The sequence below is a fragment of the Cetorhinus maximus genome, chromosome 16, assembly GCF_964194155.1.
Source record: "Cetorhinus maximus chromosome 16, sCetMax3.hap1.1, whole genome shotgun sequence".
NCBI classification, from domain to species: Eukaryota; Metazoa; Chordata; class Chondrichthyes; order Lamniformes; family Cetorhinidae; genus Cetorhinus; species Cetorhinus maximus.
The window spans coordinates 100,379,027-100,398,389 of NC_135894.1; the positions used below are offsets into that span (position 1 = coordinate 100,379,027).

General features: G+C 46.5%; 1 protein-coding gene across 3 annotated transcripts in view; it reads right to left on the reverse strand.

Annotated features, from left to right (window-relative positions):
- Positions 1-19,363, reverse strand: part of robo1 (roundabout, axon guidance receptor, homolog 1 (Drosophila)) — a 663,637-nt gene that overhangs the window by 14,632 nt on the left and 629,642 nt on the right. For all 3 annotated transcript variants that reach the window (XM_078560414.1, XM_078560413.1, XM_078560412.1), the window contains 2 exons: positions 15,333-15,748; positions 9,046-9,198 (listed from right to left, as the gene is read on the reverse strand). In XM_078560414.1, coding sequence (XP_078416540.1) covers positions 9,046-9,198; positions 15,333-15,748 — 569 coding nt within the window. The remainder of the gene's footprint in view (positions 1-9,045; positions 9,199-15,332; positions 15,749-19,363) is intronic.

Below are 19,363 nucleotides of genomic sequence, written 5' to 3' on the forward strand. Positions count from 1 at the left end.
ATAATAGATACTCGGGAGTGAGTTGATGGCTTGCCTTTCTAGGCCGCCTTTCAAAACCTCATGATCGTTTCACAGTCAATGCAGTTTTGAAGGGTAGTCACTATTGTACTGTAAGAAACACACAGCCAATTTATGCACAGCAAGCTCCCACAAATAACAATATGATAATGATCAGAAGATCTGTGTTTGGGGAGCTAGTGAGCATGTGTTCCAGAATAACACCAACAGCACAGGGTTCGATCCCTGTTCCAGCTGAGGTAGATTTGGGGTCTGCTTCCTCGTCCTGACCTGTGGCAAAATTGCAACATAAGTCACGCAACCCTCAAGTCATCGAGGATACTACCTGGAAAAGAGGAGGAGCTGTTTTTGATGTTAGTTTAGAAATAAGTATTAGTCAGGGCAGTAAGGAAGACTCGCCCTGCTCTTCACTGAAACAATACCGAGGCAATCTTTCACATCCACCTGAGGGCAGATAGGACCTCAGGTTAACGCCTCAACCAAAAACAGCACCTCCGACAATACAGAACTCCCTCAGTACCTGCACTGGTGGTGTCAGCTTCCATATTTTTGCTCAAGTCTCTGGAGTGGGACTTGCAACCACAATGCTGTGACATTTAGCCACAGCTGAAATCCTGGTGTCAACACTCCAAAATTTACCGAGACAGTAAAATTCATAGGATTAGAGTAAAAGAGCAGGGAGGTTATGCTGGGCGTGTACAAAACATTAGTTAGACCATAACTGGAGTACTGCATACAGTTCTGGTCACTGCATTACAGAAACGACGTGACCATACTAGAGAGGATACAGAGGAGATTTACACAGGATGCTGCCAGGATTGGAGAATTCTAGCGATGAGGAAAGATTGGACAAGGTGGTGTTGCTTGCAGTGGAACAGGGAAGGCTGAGAGGGGGTTTAATTGAAGTGTATAAAATTATGAGAGGTTAAAAAGGCTTATTTCCCTTAGCAGAGGGATCAGTAACTAAATTTAAAATGATTAGTAGAAAGATTAGAGAGGAGTTGAGAAACCTTTGCACCCGGGGGATGATGGGGGCCTGGAACTCACTACCTGAAAGGGTTGGAGAGGCAGAAACTCTCAACGCATTTAAAAAAAGTGCTGTAACCTAACCTATAGGGCTACGGACCAAGAACTGGAGGGTGGGATTAGTCTGAATGAATGCTTTCCACCTAGAACATACACAATGGGCTGAAAGGCCTCCTTCTGTGACACAAATTTCTATCTACACGCAAGTATTCATAATTGAAGATCTTTTATTGTGCTAAAAAAAATCGTCTAATAATTGAAATGAAACAATGTGAATACCACAAAACAAAGATAACTTAGTGTTAAGATATTGGAATTACAGCTTTGAATTTAACTATTTTAGCTTGTGAGCAAACTGTGGATTGCGCAATACTTATGTAACTTTAACATAATATAGCAACATCTCAACCGTGACTGCACTTGTACATTTTGTAGAAGAATGCTATCACACTAAGATCTAGTAAATACCTACAAGTAAAATATTGGATGTGTCACAGCTTTATGCCGTGTAAAAACCTCCTGAAGCCAATCAAGGTGGTCTCCAAGGATTCCAATTTAAACAAGAAACTAAACTGTAGATTCATGTGACTCTCATCCATCCTGTCAGATACTGCGCTGGGCAGAGTCAGAATGTGTTCCCTCCACGCTGATAAACACTTGATTTCAGATCTCATTGCTGTTTCAGCAATCTTCCGAGAGATACAGACAGAGTGACTGAGACACAGATGTTGTAATGGGGGCAGAGAGGAAGAGATAGAGAAAGTGACAGGGAAAAGGAAAGGGACAGTTATAAAGAGAAAGACAGAAAAAGAGAGGAAGATAGAAAGAGAAAGGCATACGCAGAGGCAAAGAGAAGCCCGTAGAGAGATAGAGACATACGTATAGAGAGAGAGGGCTGGATTATGCTGATAATGTCACAATCCCAATGGCGGGATCAATTCTGAGTCGGCTTTGGTGGGATGTCTCTTGTCATCTCACTGGAGGTGACCAATTAAGAAGCTGCCTTTAGAAGCCCCGTCCAATTAAGATGGGTGGTCAGGCCATGGAACCAGGAGGCCCAATCAGAGGGCCCGCATTGATGGGGCTCAAAGCCCCATTGGGAGAATGCGAGGGGGCCTCAAGATGGAGATGCCATCTGAAGAATTATAAAACCGTAAAAAATAAATGTGGTCACAGCTATCAGTGAGGAGGCGCAAATCCTCCCACACGATAGGTGGAGGGGGAACTCCATTATGGAGGGAGGGTGGGTGGGTGTGAGGGGGTGAAACTCCTCCGCAGGGCAGGGGGAGAGGGAACCCTCTGCAGGGCAGGGGGAGGGAAAGGGGGAACCCTTCACCGGATACTGGGAGAGGGAACTCCTCCAAAGGGTAGGGGGGAGTTGAAACATCTCCAGAGGGTAGGGGGGAGTTGAAACACCTCCAGAGGGTAGGGGGGAGTTGAAACACCTCCAGAGGGTAGGGGGGAGTTGAAACACCTCCAGAGGGTAGGGGGGAGTTGAAACACCTCCACAGGGTAGGGGGTAGTTGAAACACCTCCACAGGTTAGGGGGGAGTTGAAACACCTCCACAGGGTAGGGGGGAGTTGAAACTCCTCCACAGGATAGGGGGAGGGGAAACTGCTCCACAAGATGAGGGAGGGGGAACACCTCCACAGAACTCCCTGTTGCTGTGACTGTTGCCCTTTAATCCCCATATCTCCGAGAGGGAGGATTTAAAGAAGGCTTCACTGCCCGCCCTCCCCTTCCCGGGTCTGCCTCAGATAATGGCTGCGCTGTGACCTCAGTGGGGGCCATGTCCACCATTGGGAATGTCCCAGCAGTGTCACCAATCTTCCCCCAAGGGGATACTTATTGCCACTAATTGGCTACCTGCCACTGTTGGGGAGGTAGTCACTGCTGGTCAGACTGTATCTCCGGCAAATGGAGGTTGGGGCTGAGCGGGAGACTCTGCAACGTGAGATTGTCCAACTTTCCTGTCAATCCCACCTCCAAACCCATCTCGGTGGAACTGAGCTGATTTAGCTGAGAGAGGGACAGGCACAGGGGGCTGAATTTTGCACAGTGGGGGAGCAGCTGTCCTGTCACCGAGGCCTTAAGCCAGGTGGGGACCTTGTTTCGAGGGGTGGTGGGAACTGAGCCCACCATTTGGTGGTGACAGCCAGTTAAGTGTCTGCCTCCAGGGCTGTTGTCCCTATCAATGGCAGCTCTCCCAATCAGAGGTCCAGCAGCTCATCAGTGCCACCGGTGTGCACTGTTCACTGCACCTAGAGAAACAATGGATGGGTGCTCTCAAGGAGAGATAAGTGGGGTCTGCAGGCCTGGCGATTTGGTGGGGCGGCTCGTTGCACAGGTGTGCCGTTACCGTGGGGTGGCCATTGCCACCGGGGAGCGCTTCTCTTGGCCAAAGAGTGTCCAAATAGCAGGCTTCCCTGAACCGCCACTGAGGCCATTAAGAGGCCTCCAGGTTTCAATGTTTACCCACATGGTGGTGGGCCCTCCCAATGTGGGAAGAATGCCCCCAGAGGTGGTAAATGACCCTTAATTGGCCACTGAAGTAGCCCAGTTGGTCCCCGGGTGGTCAGTTTGCCTTCTTTTCCACCATTGACAAAATGGCATGGTGGTGGAGAGAACAGTGCACTACCCTACATCTTCCCACACCGGTTTGATAACCGTTCATCTTGCCAGCCTGTTATGGATTTGATTTTCCAGACAAGTTTCTCATAAGAAATTATGAACTTTATTTACAGGGCTTCAGCAGCAGTTACATGTTTCCATCAAGATCCATAACAAGACACAAACTCCACCCCTAAGGTTCCCCGCGCTTAGGGCTGATTTGTTCACACTGTCACGTGATACTACACAGTACAATAAGTCTTAAAGCTACAGTTACTACACATTCCATCCTCAAAGGGTGGGTAAAATTCAGCCCAGAGATACAGTGAGAGGTGACAAGGGAGAAGCAGAGGGGCCCACAGACATAGCTAGAGATACAAAGACTGAGATAGATAGAGAGACACAAAGATACAGAGTCCTAGAGATGGAGACATGGAGAGAGTGAGAATTGCAGGGAAATAAAAACAGAGGAATAAAGAGAGATAGAGAAATACAAAGAACAAGAGAGAGTAGGGGGTCACTGAAACAGAGACAGAAAAAGACAGAGTGACAGACAGAGACCGAGAAAGACAGTGAAAGACACACACACATAGAAACAGAGAAACAGAACCATTCAAATCAAGATAGACACTGAAAAAGGGACACAGGGAACGACAATGCAGAGAGTGAGAGAATGATGGAAGAAGAAAGATATTAAAAAACAGAAGAAAGATAGAGGGCATCAGCTAGTACTGCCAAATCAATCGCTGATATTGGAGATCCTTATCCAGGATTAGTGGCCCCTTTCTGCCATTTCTCTCTGGAATGTCTTACTTGACAAATGGAAAAAAAATCAATTCAAGACCTCGTTTATCTATCACACATAAGTAATTTTCCTGGGATTCCTTACTTCAGCCTTTAACTTGAAGTGTTGCCTCCTTTCCTCAACACTATCTGATATTGTACTAGGTCAGGACCCAGCCAAGGCTGCTGTGCACCTGGGTTATGTTGGCATTCACCCAGTAATCAAGGAGCCACAGGGGATATCACAGTGAGATCAGACTCCAGGGGGCTTTTGAGATACTTTGCATATGCTGTGGAGAAACAGCAGCCTTTGTTGTGGATCCAACACTCACACAAAACATTCAAAATGATGAGACAGATCCTCTAGGACTGAGATGAGGAAAAATTTCTTCACTCAGAGGGTGGTCAACTTGTGGAATTCTCTACCACAGAAGGCTGTGGAGGCTGGGTCACTGAGTACATTCAAGAAAGAAATTGATAGTTTTTTGGATATTAGGGGCATCAAGGGGTATGGAAAGAAAGTGGGAATATGGCGTTGAGATAGAGGATCAGCCAGATCATATTGAATGGTGGAGCAGGCTTGAAGGGCTGAATGGCCTACTCCTGCTCCTAATTTCTATTATTCTATGTTTCTTATCCATCACCTCCATGCAAGATTTTAGAGATATTTACGTACTCACATATTTACAGCACAGAAACAGGCCATTCAGCCCAGCTGGTCTATTCTGGCCTTTATACTCCTCTCACCTTATTTTATCTAATCCTAACATCATAACCTTCTATTCCCTTCTTCCTCATGCGTTTATCCAGCTTCCCCTTAAAAGCATCTATACTATTCACCTCAACTAGTCTATGTGTTCGCAAGTTCCACATTCTTACCATTCCTTGGGCAAAGAATGTTTGACTGAACTCATTATTGGATTTATTTGTGACTCTTTTATATTTATGCCGCCTTAGTTTTGGCCTCACCCATAACTTAAAGTGTTAAGAGGTGATTTGATTGAAGTTTTGCAGATGTTAAGGGATACAGACAGGGTAGATTGGAGAGCTATTTTCACTATTTGGGCAGCCTTGTCGGCTGTCCCTTGATTCAAGTGTGACGTCTACTAAGGGCCGCACGTTTTTGCCATGGGTCTCCATGTGACTGAACAGGCCAATTCTCAATCTTCAGATCTTTGCGCACGTGAGACAGGATGTCCCATGAGGCAGTGGGATTTGGAGTGCTGGATTTGCTTCCTTTTCTTCCCTTCTCTGCCGCCGCTCTGCCTCATCATTAAGACGTTGGGACTCAAAGTGTGAGGCAGCTTGATGGACAGGTTGTCCCCATTTTTGAACGATTGGCAGCAAGCTCCTCCCAGTACTTCAAGGAGAGTTTCAGAGTGTCTTCGCATCATTTTCTTCTTCCTCCCCGGGAATGTTGGCCATTTGAGATTTGAGAAAACAGGATCTGGCAGCAGAGATGAATTTTGGGTATCCAGACAGCCCATCAAAGTTGATTTTGCAGGAGTTTTGCCGGAATGCTTGCAGAACTGGCTTCTAAAAGCACACTAGCGTTTGCTCAATGGTCCTCCCGTTGAATCCAGGGGATGCGGGGGAGACATTACTGAGGGAATTTCTCTAGCATTGTTTTGTGTCACTCATACACAGTCCAGGTCTCACTGCAATACAGGAGTGTGGTGACGATAACTACTTTTGTTGATTTCTGGAGGTCTTCATCGTTAAACATTCACTGCTACAGTTAGCACAGTTGATCAACATATTCCATATTCAACATGTCCTTTATTTTCCGGATTTGTCTTTTGGGTGTTAGCTTTGAGCTGTTAATGCTGCCGCCTTGGCTTGTGACCTTGGATTGTTCTGCTATGCAATGAAGGTTGCTTGTTTTGGTTCTAGCAGGTCACATATTTCAGCATCATTTTCATTGAACCAGTCCTGGTGACAACGATGCTCGAACCAAATGGTGTAGGCACAGGAGTCTGGTACAGCCGACTTTATTTGATCCCACTCTTCTGGAATTGAGTTGGATATGTGAAGATTTTCCAGATTGGTCATGAGCTGCACTTGGAATTCCTCCCTTCGGACTTTAGGGCTGAGACATTGATCATCTTCCTCTTGGACTTTGGACCGTGCTAGGTGGATGTTCATCACCGATGGAACAAATCTATGGTCTGTCCAGCAGGCATCAGTACCCAGCATGGATCATGTGACCTTTGACCCTGAGCAATGACATCATCCGGGAGGTGTCAATGCTTTGATCTAGGATGCCTCCATGTGGTTGTGGTTTTGTATTTGACCTTCTGGATGGCCAAACCAACTCTGTGGATATGAGGGTCTTTGTCAGCCTCTCCTTTCCAGTAGAAGGTGTTTCTTCCTGCTTGTTCATTCATTCACCAGCTCCTCCCCAGGAAGACGGGTCTCACTGAGAGCGGCGATGTCAATTTGGAGTCTTGATAACTCACGTAATATGATTGCAGTTCTTTCCACACAGTCTTCTCACTCCTGAGACTATCCATGTGTGTTCTAAAATCCCAAGTTGCAAAATTTAAAGTTTTCTTTCTTTGACCACAGGGTGTGGTTCCTCGGCCAGGAGACAGTGGGACAATCTATTTTAGGGGGCCTTTTCTAGCCTCCTCCCCATTTGGGGTGAGCAGAGGGCTGCTCAGTCACGGATGCTGCTGCCCAAAGACACCTCTGTCCTAACACAGGTGTCCAGTCACCTTCATTCATCTGTCTCCTGTGTGCAGATTCTTGACTAGGGACTCCCAGGTTCATAGCCCTGTCCCTGTCGCCAATTCTCCATCTCCACAGGACTTGGCAAATGGACCCTGGCAGAAACCTGCGGGTGACTTTGTTCAACGTGGGGACCTTGAGGCAACATCATTGTCCACACGATCTTGATGGGTTGGTGTTTAGATATCAGTGACATGTCAAACCATGATGACCTGGACCCACCTCGCCACTGCAGCCTTTTTCTACCTTTGCAGAGGGTGAGAGACAGTCTTCCTTCAACTGCTCTGCCACTGTGAACTTTTTGGACCACACTTTGTCTGGCACCTTGCCCTGCCCTTGCCGCCATGGGTGGCTCTACCAGGAGCAAGAAGCTTGGGACGGCACTGCTCAGGGGATCATCAGAGCACACAAGCCTCTCCACCTTGTTAAGATGCCAATGCATGGAGGGCTTGGAGAGTTTAGGACCAGGGGAATAGACTAAAACCTGGAATCAGATCTTTCAGGAATGAAATGTCACAAAGGGCGGTAGAAGTTTGGAAAACTCTTCCGCAAGCAGCAATTGATGCTAGATCAATTGTTCATTTTAAATCTGAGATTGATTTTGTTAGCCAACGATAGTAAGGGATAAAGGGCAAAGGTGGGTAGGTGGAATTAAGTCACAGATCAGCCATTATCCTATTGAATCATGTAATAGGTTCAAGGGCTAAATGAGCCACTGTTCTTCCTGTATTCCTAAGTGGAAACGTCTTCTCTATGTCTACGCTTCATCATTTTAAAGTCTTCGATTGAGCCATCCCTCAGCCTTCAATTATTTTTATTAAAAAGAGCCCCAGGCTGTTCAATCTTTGCTGATAGTTATAACTTCTCAATTCTGGTATCATCCTTGCAAATCTTCTTTGCTCCTTTCCCAGTGCCTCTATATTCTTTTGGCAATATGGAGATCAGAACCGTCAATAGTATTCCAAGGATGTAACAAGGCTCTACAGAAATTTAAGGTAAATACTCTCCTCTTTCATTTGCCAGCGAGAACTGCAGCCTTCCTCATCCCTCTATCAACGGAGGAGAAACATTACTGTTAAAAAGTAGCATTCCTGCAAGACAGTTCTGTTTTAATTACAGAATTGTCATGATGAGGTCACTCATTGTGTTAAATCAAAATATCACTTCAGTGCATTTTATCAATCTGTCCTCTCAGGGTCACCAGATAGAGACAGAGAGAGAGAGAGAGGGAGAGAAAGAAGAAAAGGAACAGAGAGTAACATCAGCAACAGGAAGAAAGAGACACAGAGAAAGAAAAAAATAGAGAGATGAACATAGAGAGAAATAGAAACAAAGGACCAGAGCGAGAAAATAATAGAAAACAGACAAAAATGAAGAAATGAACAAAAATCAGAGAGGAATTGAGGGAGAAAACCAGACAGAGAAAACAGCAAAGGAAGAGTAAAACCCCTTCACATTCCCTTCCATTGTATAGAATCCCAATGGCCTAGGCCCCTTCCCATTCACTCCCACTGAACGAAATCTCAATGGTTGAGATTCCTTTGATTCGCTTTTGCTGCACAGAATTCCTAATCTCAACATTGAGTTTAAGCATTCAATCCCAACGCGAGTGTAAATTCCTCCCGCATTACCCAGTTTTTATTGTCAAACACTGATGGGTTGAATGGTTTGGTGATCAGCAGGGAGGGAGTTGCTCATCATTTGTGTTTTCCGGTCAGTGTAGAGACCTACCTAGCCGCACACTGAGCGAGGGTTTGGTCGATTGGGGCTTTGGGCTGAGCCATGTCTGGCTGAATGAGTGACGTATTCCATGTCAGTAGTGAGGGTCTTACTTTAGTGCAAGAGGGGCTAAAGGTTTTACTCTGCATCACACGTACCATCAGTGAAGATCTCTCGACGCACGTGCCCTGCTTGGTGCTTCAGTTTCTTCATTGGACGGGATTTCTGCATCACAGCGGCACTTGCATTGCTGTCGGTGGAGAAAGGGCTGGTGGGGCGAGGACAATGCGACGAGGGGAAGTGTCGACGGCCTGTGATAATCGGGGAAAGATGGAGAATGAGTTTTACAACAGGTAGAAATTAATCCATTCAGCCAACTGATTGAACAAGCATCACTCCAAGCTTTCATGTCCCTCCATTTCATCAATCCTCAGGGCTTCTCTTAACCTTCGCCTCTCTTTCCTCCAGGTCTATGCTCTCATCCTCCTCCACTATGAATCCTAACACACTGCCCTTCTCTCTGTCTAGGGCCTCATATCTGTGCAATTTCTTCACTCACTCAGTCACCTCTTCCTCCTACAGGTTTTCAATACCCTAGCCTGGTCCATTCTGTTCTGGACCAAGGGCAGGCCCTAACTCAAGTCTCGCACACTAAAGATACTTGAGCTACTTATGAAGGTCTGTGATACAGACCCTGCCCCTTTAAAAGGAATCTGTGATAGAGATACTACCCTAGGTAAGGGCTTGCTGATAAAAGGTTGCTTTTAGTACAGATCTTGAATAAGGCTGAAAAGAGAGACATGTTGCTGAAGCTTTTCGTCTTTCACTCATCAGGACAAATACAAGAATGCCAAATTTCAAACAACCACAACAATTTATACTACAGGAGAAAAGGATGCTGATTGGTTGGCAAGTTGACTCTGATTGGCTGAGATGTTGCCATGGAGAAAGCAGTAGGGAACTATAGGCACCCCCCCCCCAAGCTCCCAGATAATTCAAAAAAGGTACAAGACTTGAATATATTCATTTTGCTTGTAGAGAACGGGTCCCCACCTATGAATGTAAGTTGTTTCTAGCAATTGTTAATGAGCCACATTACGAGCTTGACTGATTATCTTAAATTGGTTGTTAATGCAGCTGTTAGCGCACTCAGGATTGTTCAGCCAGTGCTGCCCAATTGTGGAATCACATCTAACAGTAGACATTTTGTTTTGTTGATTGCTGATCATGACACTGCCCCTTTAACAGGAATAAAGAGAAAAATTTTGCAGGGCTACGGGGAAATAGCATGAGTGCTGTTACAGAGAGCGGGCATGGACATAATGGACTAAGTGACCTCCTTCTTTGCTGTAACTATCCTGTGATTCCAAAAATGTGAAATTATGCTGTTACTTGCTAGTGGTCAGATATCCCTGCCAGTGGTCAGCCTCGCTGTGATCTCATGCTGCCACTGAATAGGTCCTTTGCTATGCTTCCGAAATAAGATGCTAATCTCGTACTCAATCAAAAGTAAAAAAGGAAGGCTTGATTTCTACAGTGTCTTTCAGAATTCAGGATGCTCCAAAGTGCTTTACAGCCAATGAAGTCCTTTTTTGAAGTGTAGTCACTGTTGTAAAGTAAGAAACACAGTAGCCAATTTGCACACAGCAAGCTCCCACAAACAGCAACGTGATAATGACCGGCTTTTAGTGATGTTAATTGAGGGGTAAATGTTGGCCAGGACACCAGGGAGGACTCCCCTGCTCTCCTTCAAAATAGTGGCAATGGAATCTCTGACATCCACCTGAGAGGGCAGGTGAGGCCTCCGTTTAACTTAACAGTCTCCTTAGGACAGTGCAACGTCTGCCTATGGGAAGTCATGAGGATTATTTCTGGAACACTAAGACCAACACAGCTCGAGTGGCTTCCTGCCCTCGTGCACATTGAACCTCATGATGGCCACAGAGAAAACACTCGCTTCAGAGAACACCACCAGCTGACAGCTAAAGAAGCACTCTCATTGACCAGAACCATGAGGAGGTGGCGGGGGCCACTCAGCCACTGAATGGAGAGCCAGCGGGAGCCCCAGGTCATCTCTTTTAGGACAGGCCTGCTGCATCTTGTACCAGTCAGGCACTTGAGAGGTCAGTGGAGGGCCTTCCCCCAGGACCAAGGACCCTGGAGGTGGAAGCCCTGTCTGCTGCGAGCTGCTGGCCAAACAGAGGCCGGCATCCCTATTGAACAGCAATGCTGCCAGGGAGGCAGTGGCGACTGCCGGTACAACATTCACCCCAGGCCCAGGATTGTTGCTGGATCCCAGGCCGCTAGTGAGCGATGGAAGGCGGGGAGGTCGCTGGGGAGGGAGAGGGGAGGGGTGGGATCAGGGGGGAGGGCATGGAGGTGGGGTTTGGCAGCAAGGGCAAGGGGTGTCTCTCAGAGGGCACCCCCTTGCTGATGCCAGGTCCCTCAATTAGGGACGGATTGCTTTGAACAAGGGCCTTCCCTAACACCACCCCCCCCCATCCCCAACAACCCCCTGCCCCCTCCTGGGAACCTGAAAGCCAACTCAACCGGGGGTTTGCTGGACATGCTTCCCACATGGCAAGGCCCCTACCCACACCCCATCCGCTGCTGGGTTAATTCATTAATTGCCCACTAAAGGGTCTCAATCGCCGGCAGAGAGGGAAGGCCATCTAAGACCTCCTTAATTGACAGCATAGAAACAAATGGTCTACCTCACCCTGTATGTTGTATTGAAGTCCATAGATCGTATGTTGTTGGGTTGAGTTCATTAAATCCTCAATCATTTATATACTATTTATGAGTTTTATAAAGTTGGAGATTGGGCTGTCTCATGGTCTGTCAATTCTATATCTTATTTGTGAAATGGAGGACTTTCTCCTTAATTCCATCGCACATTTACTTTTGTGTGGTTGTGGCAAGAGACAGTGGGAGGTGGGATTGAAGAGTGCGATTAGACAGGGCATCACAATTGTGCAGGACAGGGGTAGAGCGGCCAGAAGGCCCTGCGCCTATGTTTGCAGGTAGTCCTTTTTCAACATGACAGACACTTCACCATCTGGCATATGATGGACTGAATGGCCTTCTTCCTCGTAGTAAATCTTCTACAACTCTGTAATTTTCTTTGGCAAATTTGCAGGCCTCCCAGCCAATGCTCCATGATGGACAGCCCCGCTAATCTCTCTCAGGCCGCTCACACAGTGCGTGATCCTTGTTAAGAAGACATGGGAGCTGCTGCTCTGTGGGCTGGAAAGTGACCATGTGCAGTGGTCATGTTACTGAACTAATCATCCCCCGAACGAGAATTCAGATCGCACTGCAGCAGTTTGAAAGTTTGAATTCAGCTTAAAAAAAAGATCAGTCAAATGATTAAAGGAGGATGAAGCTATTGGATTGTCATACAAATCTAATCAGTCCTTTAGTACATAAGAACATAAGAAATAGGAGCAGGAGTTGGCCATTTAGCCCATCAAGCCTGCACCACAATTTGATAAGATCATGGTTGATCTGATTTTGACCTTAACTCCATTTTCCTGCCTGTTCCTTGTAACCCTTGACTCCCTTGTCAATCAAAACTCTATCTAACTCAGCCTTGAATATACTGGATGACTCAGCCTCCACTGCTTCCTGTCGAAGAGAACTCCAAAAATGATTGGCCTTCTGAGAGAAGAAATTCCTCCTCATCTCGATCTTAAATACAAGACCCCTTATCTTTAAACTGTGCTAGTCTCTGCCATTAGGATAAACATACTCTCAGCACCTATCCTGTCAATCCCCCTCAGTATCTTAAATATTTCCATGTGATCACCCCTTATTCTTCTAAACTCCAGTGAGTACAGGCCCAACCTACTCAACCGTTCCTCATAAGGCAACCCCTTCATCCCAGGAATCAGCTCGGTGAACCTTCTCCGAACTACTTCCAATGTAATTCAGGGAAGGAAAGCTACCATCCTTACCCGGTCTGGGACTATATGTGACTCCAGTCCCACACCAACGAGGTTGACCATTAACTGCCCTCTGCCCATCAGGGCAACCAAGGGATGGGCAACAGTTGACAGTCTTGCCGGTGATGCCCACATTCCAGGAATGAATTAAAAGTAATACTGGCAGAACATTGCACACAAAGCTAAGAGCTTGCTACTGAGAGAATCGATATGGATTAATAAAATACAGAATAAATGATTAACCTAAATGTTCAATATGAATTTATAACTACAATAATATTTTACATTCTGGAACTGATTACAGGGATGTTCTTCACTATATTAATTTTTAATGCAATTTGAAGTGTTCTGGATATTAATTTTGGTGTCGACTCTCATTGATTCTCCTCCTGATCTCTAATAAACATTAGAACTGTACGAGCGGCAGAGAGAGTTCATCACAGGTCACTAATTAGATGCCGTTCACAGCAAATCGACTTCCACCAGGCTGATTTCCTTGACGCTGATTGGCTCAGTCAAGTCTTGCATATTTGTTACCAATCATGAAACCAATGAGGTCAAATTAAACCAATGCCCGGATATTTAACGAGAGAAAGAAACTTCATTCAGCAGTTAGCTTGAGTCGAATGTGGATTCTGCTCACTAAAAGTTAAACCCTCAAAACATAAATCTTTGGGAATCAAGAAAGCATTTCGATTGGTGTATCTACCCTGGGAGTGTTTGATGGGGACAGTGTAGAGGGGGCTTTACTCTGTATCTAACCCCGTGCTGTACCTGCCCTGGGAGTGTTTGATGGGGACAGTGTAGAGGGAGCTTTACTCTGTATCTAACCCCGTGCTGTACCTGCCCTGGGAGTGTTTGATGGGACAGTGTAGAGGGAGCTTTACTCTGTATCTAACCCCATGCTGTACCTGCCCTGGGAGTGTTCATTGGGGACAGTGTAGAGGGAGCTTTACTCTGTATCTAACCCCGTGCTGTACCTGTCCTGGGAGTGTTTGATGGGGACAGTGTAGAGGGAGCTTCACTCTGTATCTAACCCTGTGCTGTACCTGTCCTGGGAGTGTTTGATGGGGACGGTGTAGAGGGAGCTTTACTCTGTATCCAACCCTGTGCTGTACCTGCCCTGGGAGTGTTTGATGGGGACAGTATAGAGGGAGCTTCATTCTATATCTAACCCTGTGCTGTACCTGCCCTGGGAGTGTTTGATGGGGACAGTGTAGAGGGAGCTTTACTCTGTATCTAACCCCGTGCTGTACCTGCCCTGGGAGTGTTTGATGGGACAGTGTAGAGGGAGCTTTACTCTGTATCTAACCCCATGCTGTACCTGCCCTGGGAGTGTTCATTGGGGACAGTGTAGAGGGAGCTTTACTCTGCATCTAACCCCGTGCTGTACCTGTCCTGGGAGTGCTTGATGGGGACAGTGTAGAGGGAGCTTTACTCTGTATCTAACCCTGTGCTGTACCTGTCCTGGGAGTGTTTGATGGGGACAGTGTAGAGGGAGCTTCACTCTGTATCTAACCCTGTGCTGTACCTGTCCTGGGAGTGTTTGATGGGGATGGTGTAGAGGGAGCTTTACTCTGTATCTAACCCTGTGCTGTACCTGCCCTGGGAGTGTTTGATGGGAACAGTGTAGAGGGAGATTTACTCTGTATCTAACCCCGTGCTGTACCTGTCCTGGGAGTGTTTGATGGGGACAGTGTAGAGGGAGCTTTACTCTGTATCTAACCCCGTGCTGTACCTGTCCTGGGAGTGTTTGATGGGGACAGTGTAGAGGGAGCTTTACTCTGTATCTAACCCCGTGCTGTACCTGTCCTGGGAGTGTTTGATGGGGACAGTGTAGAGGGAGCTTTACTCTGTATCTAACCCCGTGCTGTACCTGTCCTGGGAGTGTTTGATGGGGACAGTGTAGAGGGAGCTTTACTCTGTATCTAACCCCGTGCTGTACCTGTCCTGGGAGTGTTTGATGGGGACAGTGTAGAGGGAGCTTTACTCTGTATCTAACCCCGTGCTGTACCTGTCCTGGGAGTGTTTGATGGGGACGGTGTAGAGGGAGCTTTACTCTGTATCTAACCCCGTGCTGTACCTGTCCTGGGAGTGTTTGATGGGGACGGTGTAGAGGGAGCTTTACTCTGTATCTTACCCCGTGCTGTACCTGTCCTGGGAGTGTTTGATGGGGACAGTGTAGAGGGAGCTTTACTCTGTATCTAACCCCGTGCTGTACCTGTCCTGGGAGTGTTTGATGGGGACAGTGTAGAGGGAGCTTTACTCTGTATCTAACCCCGTGCTGTACCTGTCCTGGGAGTGTTTGATGGGGACAGTGTAGAGGGAGCTTTACTCTGTATCTAACCCCGTGCTGTACCTGTCCTGGGAGTGTTTGATGGGGACAGTGTAGAGGGAGCTTTACTCTGTATCTAACCCCATGCTGTACCTGTCCTGGGAGTGTTTGATGGGGACAGTGTAGAGGGAGCTTTACTCTGTATCTAACCCTGTGCTGTACATACCTGTTGCTGTCTCCTGCATTTGATGTCGAGCTACTTTGAGTCCCGCATATTCAGCAGCTGCTGCGACAGCGTGTGCAAAGTCAGCATCTGTAAAGAAAGAGCCATCAGAGGAACTGACAGCGCTGGAGCGCCCGCTCGAGCTGTTGGCGTCCTCCTCGGAGGCTGAGCCCCAGCCGTTGATCATGGAACCCGTGACGGAACTTTCTAGATCTCCCATGCTGGAGGCGGGCGTCTGCTCCAGGCCGCGTAGGAGGAGCCGGCGGCTGTGCACCTTGGCCACTTCCACATCCTCCTCTTCCTCTTCCTCCTCGGGGGCATCTGTGTCCATGTCGGAGACCAGAGGCCCTGAGATATAGCCGTACGTGTGGGAGGGGGAGACAGGTCTGGGCGGAGGGGGTGGACTGACTGGATGGCGCCTGAGAAAAGATAACAATCTTAGTACGAGAAAGTCTTGCAGTTCTATCAAGCTTTTCACTGGTTCGGGACACCCTAAAGCACTAACAGCCAATGAAGTACTTTTTAAAGTGAAGTCGCTGTTGTAATGTTGGGAATCGCAGCAGCCAATCCACTCAGAGCTAGATCCAACAAACAGCAACGTGATAATGACCAGGCTTTAGTCATGTCGGCTGACGGGGGATAAACATTGCTGTTTGACGCTTGGGAGGACTCTGTTGCTCGCTTTTGAAATAGAACCACAGAACCATAGTAAAGTTACGGTGCAGAAAGAGGCCATTCAGCCCTTCATGCCTGTGCCAGTCATAAAAAGAATAAAAAGGAAACTAGCGCTCATTTTATCCCACATTCCAGCCCCTGGTCTGTGGCCTTGAAGGTTACAGCGCTTCAGATGCAGATCCAGGTACATTTTAAATGAGTTGAGTGTTTCAGCTTCAACCACCAGTTGAAGACAGTGAATTCCAGACACCCACCACCCTCTGGGTGAAAAAGGTTTTTCCTCATGGTAATGAGGAGAAACAAGTCTTTCCTGTCTACCCTATCTAGGCCCCTCATGATTTTGTACACCTCAGTTAGGTCACCCCTTAGCCTCCTCTGTTCTAGTGAAGCCAACCCCAGCCTATCGAATCTCTCCTCATAGCTGCAGTTTTTAAGCCCTGGCAACATTCTTGTAAATCTCCTCTGTATTCTCGCCAGAGCAATTACGCCCTTCCTGTAATGTGGTGACCAGAACTGTACACAAAATTCTAACTATGGCCTAACCAGCGTTTTATACAGTTCCTTCATTACATCCCTGCTTTTGTATTCAATACCTCACCTAATAAAGGAAAGCATCCCATATGCTTTCTTTACCACCTTATCCACCTGTGCTGCCACCTTTAGGGACCTGTGGACATGCACTCCAAGATCTCTCACTTCCTCAACCCCTTTCAATAATTTCCTGTTTATTAAATATTCCTTTGCTTTGATTGCCCTTCCCAACTACATTACCTCACAGTTCTCCAGATTGAATTCCATTTGCCATTTCTCTGCCCACTCAACCATACCATTCTGGAGTCGACAACTATCCTCTTCACTATAAACTACACGGCCAATTTTTGTGTCATCTGCAAATTTCCCAATTTTCCTCCCACAATTAAGTCTAAGTCATTAATATATACAACAAACAGCAAGGGTCCCAACACTGAGCACCACTGGAAACCGTTTTCCATTCACAAAAACATCCATCGGCCATTACCCTTTGTTTCCTGTCAATGAGCCAATTTTGGATCTAATCTGCCCCCGTATCCCATGAGATCTCCCTTCCTTACTGAAATCCGTGTAGACAACATCCCCTGCACTACCCTCATCAATCCTCCTTGTTACTTACTAACAATAGAATTTTTTGAGGAAGACACGATCTTCCCCTAACAAAACCACGCTGACTGTCCCTGATCAACCTGTGCCTTTCTAAGTGACAGTTTATCCTGTCTCTCAGGATTGCTTCCAATAATTTTCCCACCACCGAAGTCAGACTGACTGGCCTATAATTTTGTAGCCTATCCCTCGCACCTTTTTAAAATAATGGTACAATGTTCACAAACCTCCAATCCTCTGGGACCTCGCCTGTATCTAATGAGGATTGGGAAATGATCCTCAGAGTATCTGTTATTTCCTTTCTGGTTTCCTTTAACAGCCTGGGATACAATCCATCCAGCCCGGGTGATTTATCCACCTTCAAGGATGCCAGTTCTTCCAGTACATCTTCTCTCACGATTGAAATATTGTATCTAATATTTCACACTCTTCCTCTTTAACTAGAATGTCTGCTTCATCCCTCTCCTTAGTGAAGACAGAGACAAAGTACTCATTGAGAACTCTGCCCACATCTTCAGCATCAGAGCACAAGTCACCATGTATATCTCTGATAGACCCTACCCTTTCCTTAGTTATTCTCTTGCTCTTAATGTGCTGGTAAAACATTTTAGGATTTTCTTTAATTTTACCTGCCAATATTTTTCATATCCTCCCCTTGCTTTCCTAATTTCCAATTTTACTTTATGCCTGTACTTTCTATACTCTAGGCTTTCTACCATATTAAGTCTTTCGTGACTGTCATAAGCTTTTTTTTCCTGCTTTATCTTGGCCTGTATGCTTCTGGGTGACCAGGGGGTTCCAGATTTGGCAGTACCGCCCTTTTTCTTTGTGGGGACATGTCTACACTGTGCTCGTAGAATCTTGCCTTTGATTGTCTTCCACTGATCTGACATTGTTTTGCTTTAGAATAGCTGTATCCAGTCCACTCTCACCAGCTCACCTCTCAGCTTAGTAAAATTTGTCTTCCCCCAATTTAGAAATTTTTCTCCTGTTCTACCTTTGCCCTTTTCCATGATGATGCTAAATCTAACTATATTGTGGTCACTATCTCCAAAATGGTCCCCCAAGGCGACTTCAACCACTTGCCCAGCTTCATTTCCTAAGGCTAAATCTAGAATTGCATCTCCCTCTCACTGGGCTTGTTACCTGCTGGATAAATAAGTTCTCCTCAATGCAGTTCAAGAATTTTGCACCCTCTGTACCCTTCACGCTGTTCATATCCCAATTGATATTAGCGTAGTTGAAATCCCCAACGATTGCTGCCCTATTGTTTTTGCACTCAGAAATCTGTCTACATATTTACTCTTCTAACTCCCTTCCACTATTTGGGGGTCTATAATACACTCCTAGCAATGTGGCTACCCCTTTTTTATTTCTGAGATCAACCCAAATGCTCTCATTTGATGCTTAATTTAGTATATCATCCCTCCTCACAGCAGTGATTGATTATTTAACCAATAATGCTACAGCCCCACTTTTTTTTATCCCCCTCCCTATTCTGCCTGAAAACTCTATATCCAGGGATGTTGGGAAGGTGATGGTGAGCTGCCTTCTTGGACCGTTGCAGGCTCTGTGGTGTAGATACATCCACAGTGCTGCTGGGGATGGAGTTCCAGGATTTTGACCCAGCGACAGTGAAGGAACGGCCGATATATTTCCAAGTCAGGATGGCGAGTGACTTGGAGGGAGTGAATATTTGTAAATGTGGTGCCGATCAAGTGGGCTGCTTTGTCTTGGATGGTGTCAAGGTTCTTGAGTGTTGTGGGAGCTGCACTCATCCAGGCAAGTGGAGAGTATTCCATCACACTCCTGACTTGTGCCTTGTAGATGGTGGACAGGCTTTGGGGAGTCAGGAGGTGAGTTATTCAATGCAGGATTCCTAGCCTCCGACCTGCTCTTTGATTTATATAGTATTTATATTGAAATCTCTTCCTGAAAAGTTGGTGGAAGCAGAATCTTGGAATATTTTTAAGGCAGAGGTGGATAGATTCTTGGTAAGGGGGTGATAGGTTATTGGGGGTAGGCGGGATGGAGATTTGAGGTTACTAACAGATCAGCCATGATCTTATTAAATGGCAGAGCAGACTCGAGGGGCCGAATGGCCTACTCCTGCTCCTTGTTCGTACGTTCGTATATGGCTAGTCCAGTTCAGTTTCTGGTCAATGGATTCAGTGACGATAATGCCATTGAATGTCAAGGGGGGAGGGTTAGGTTCCCTCTTG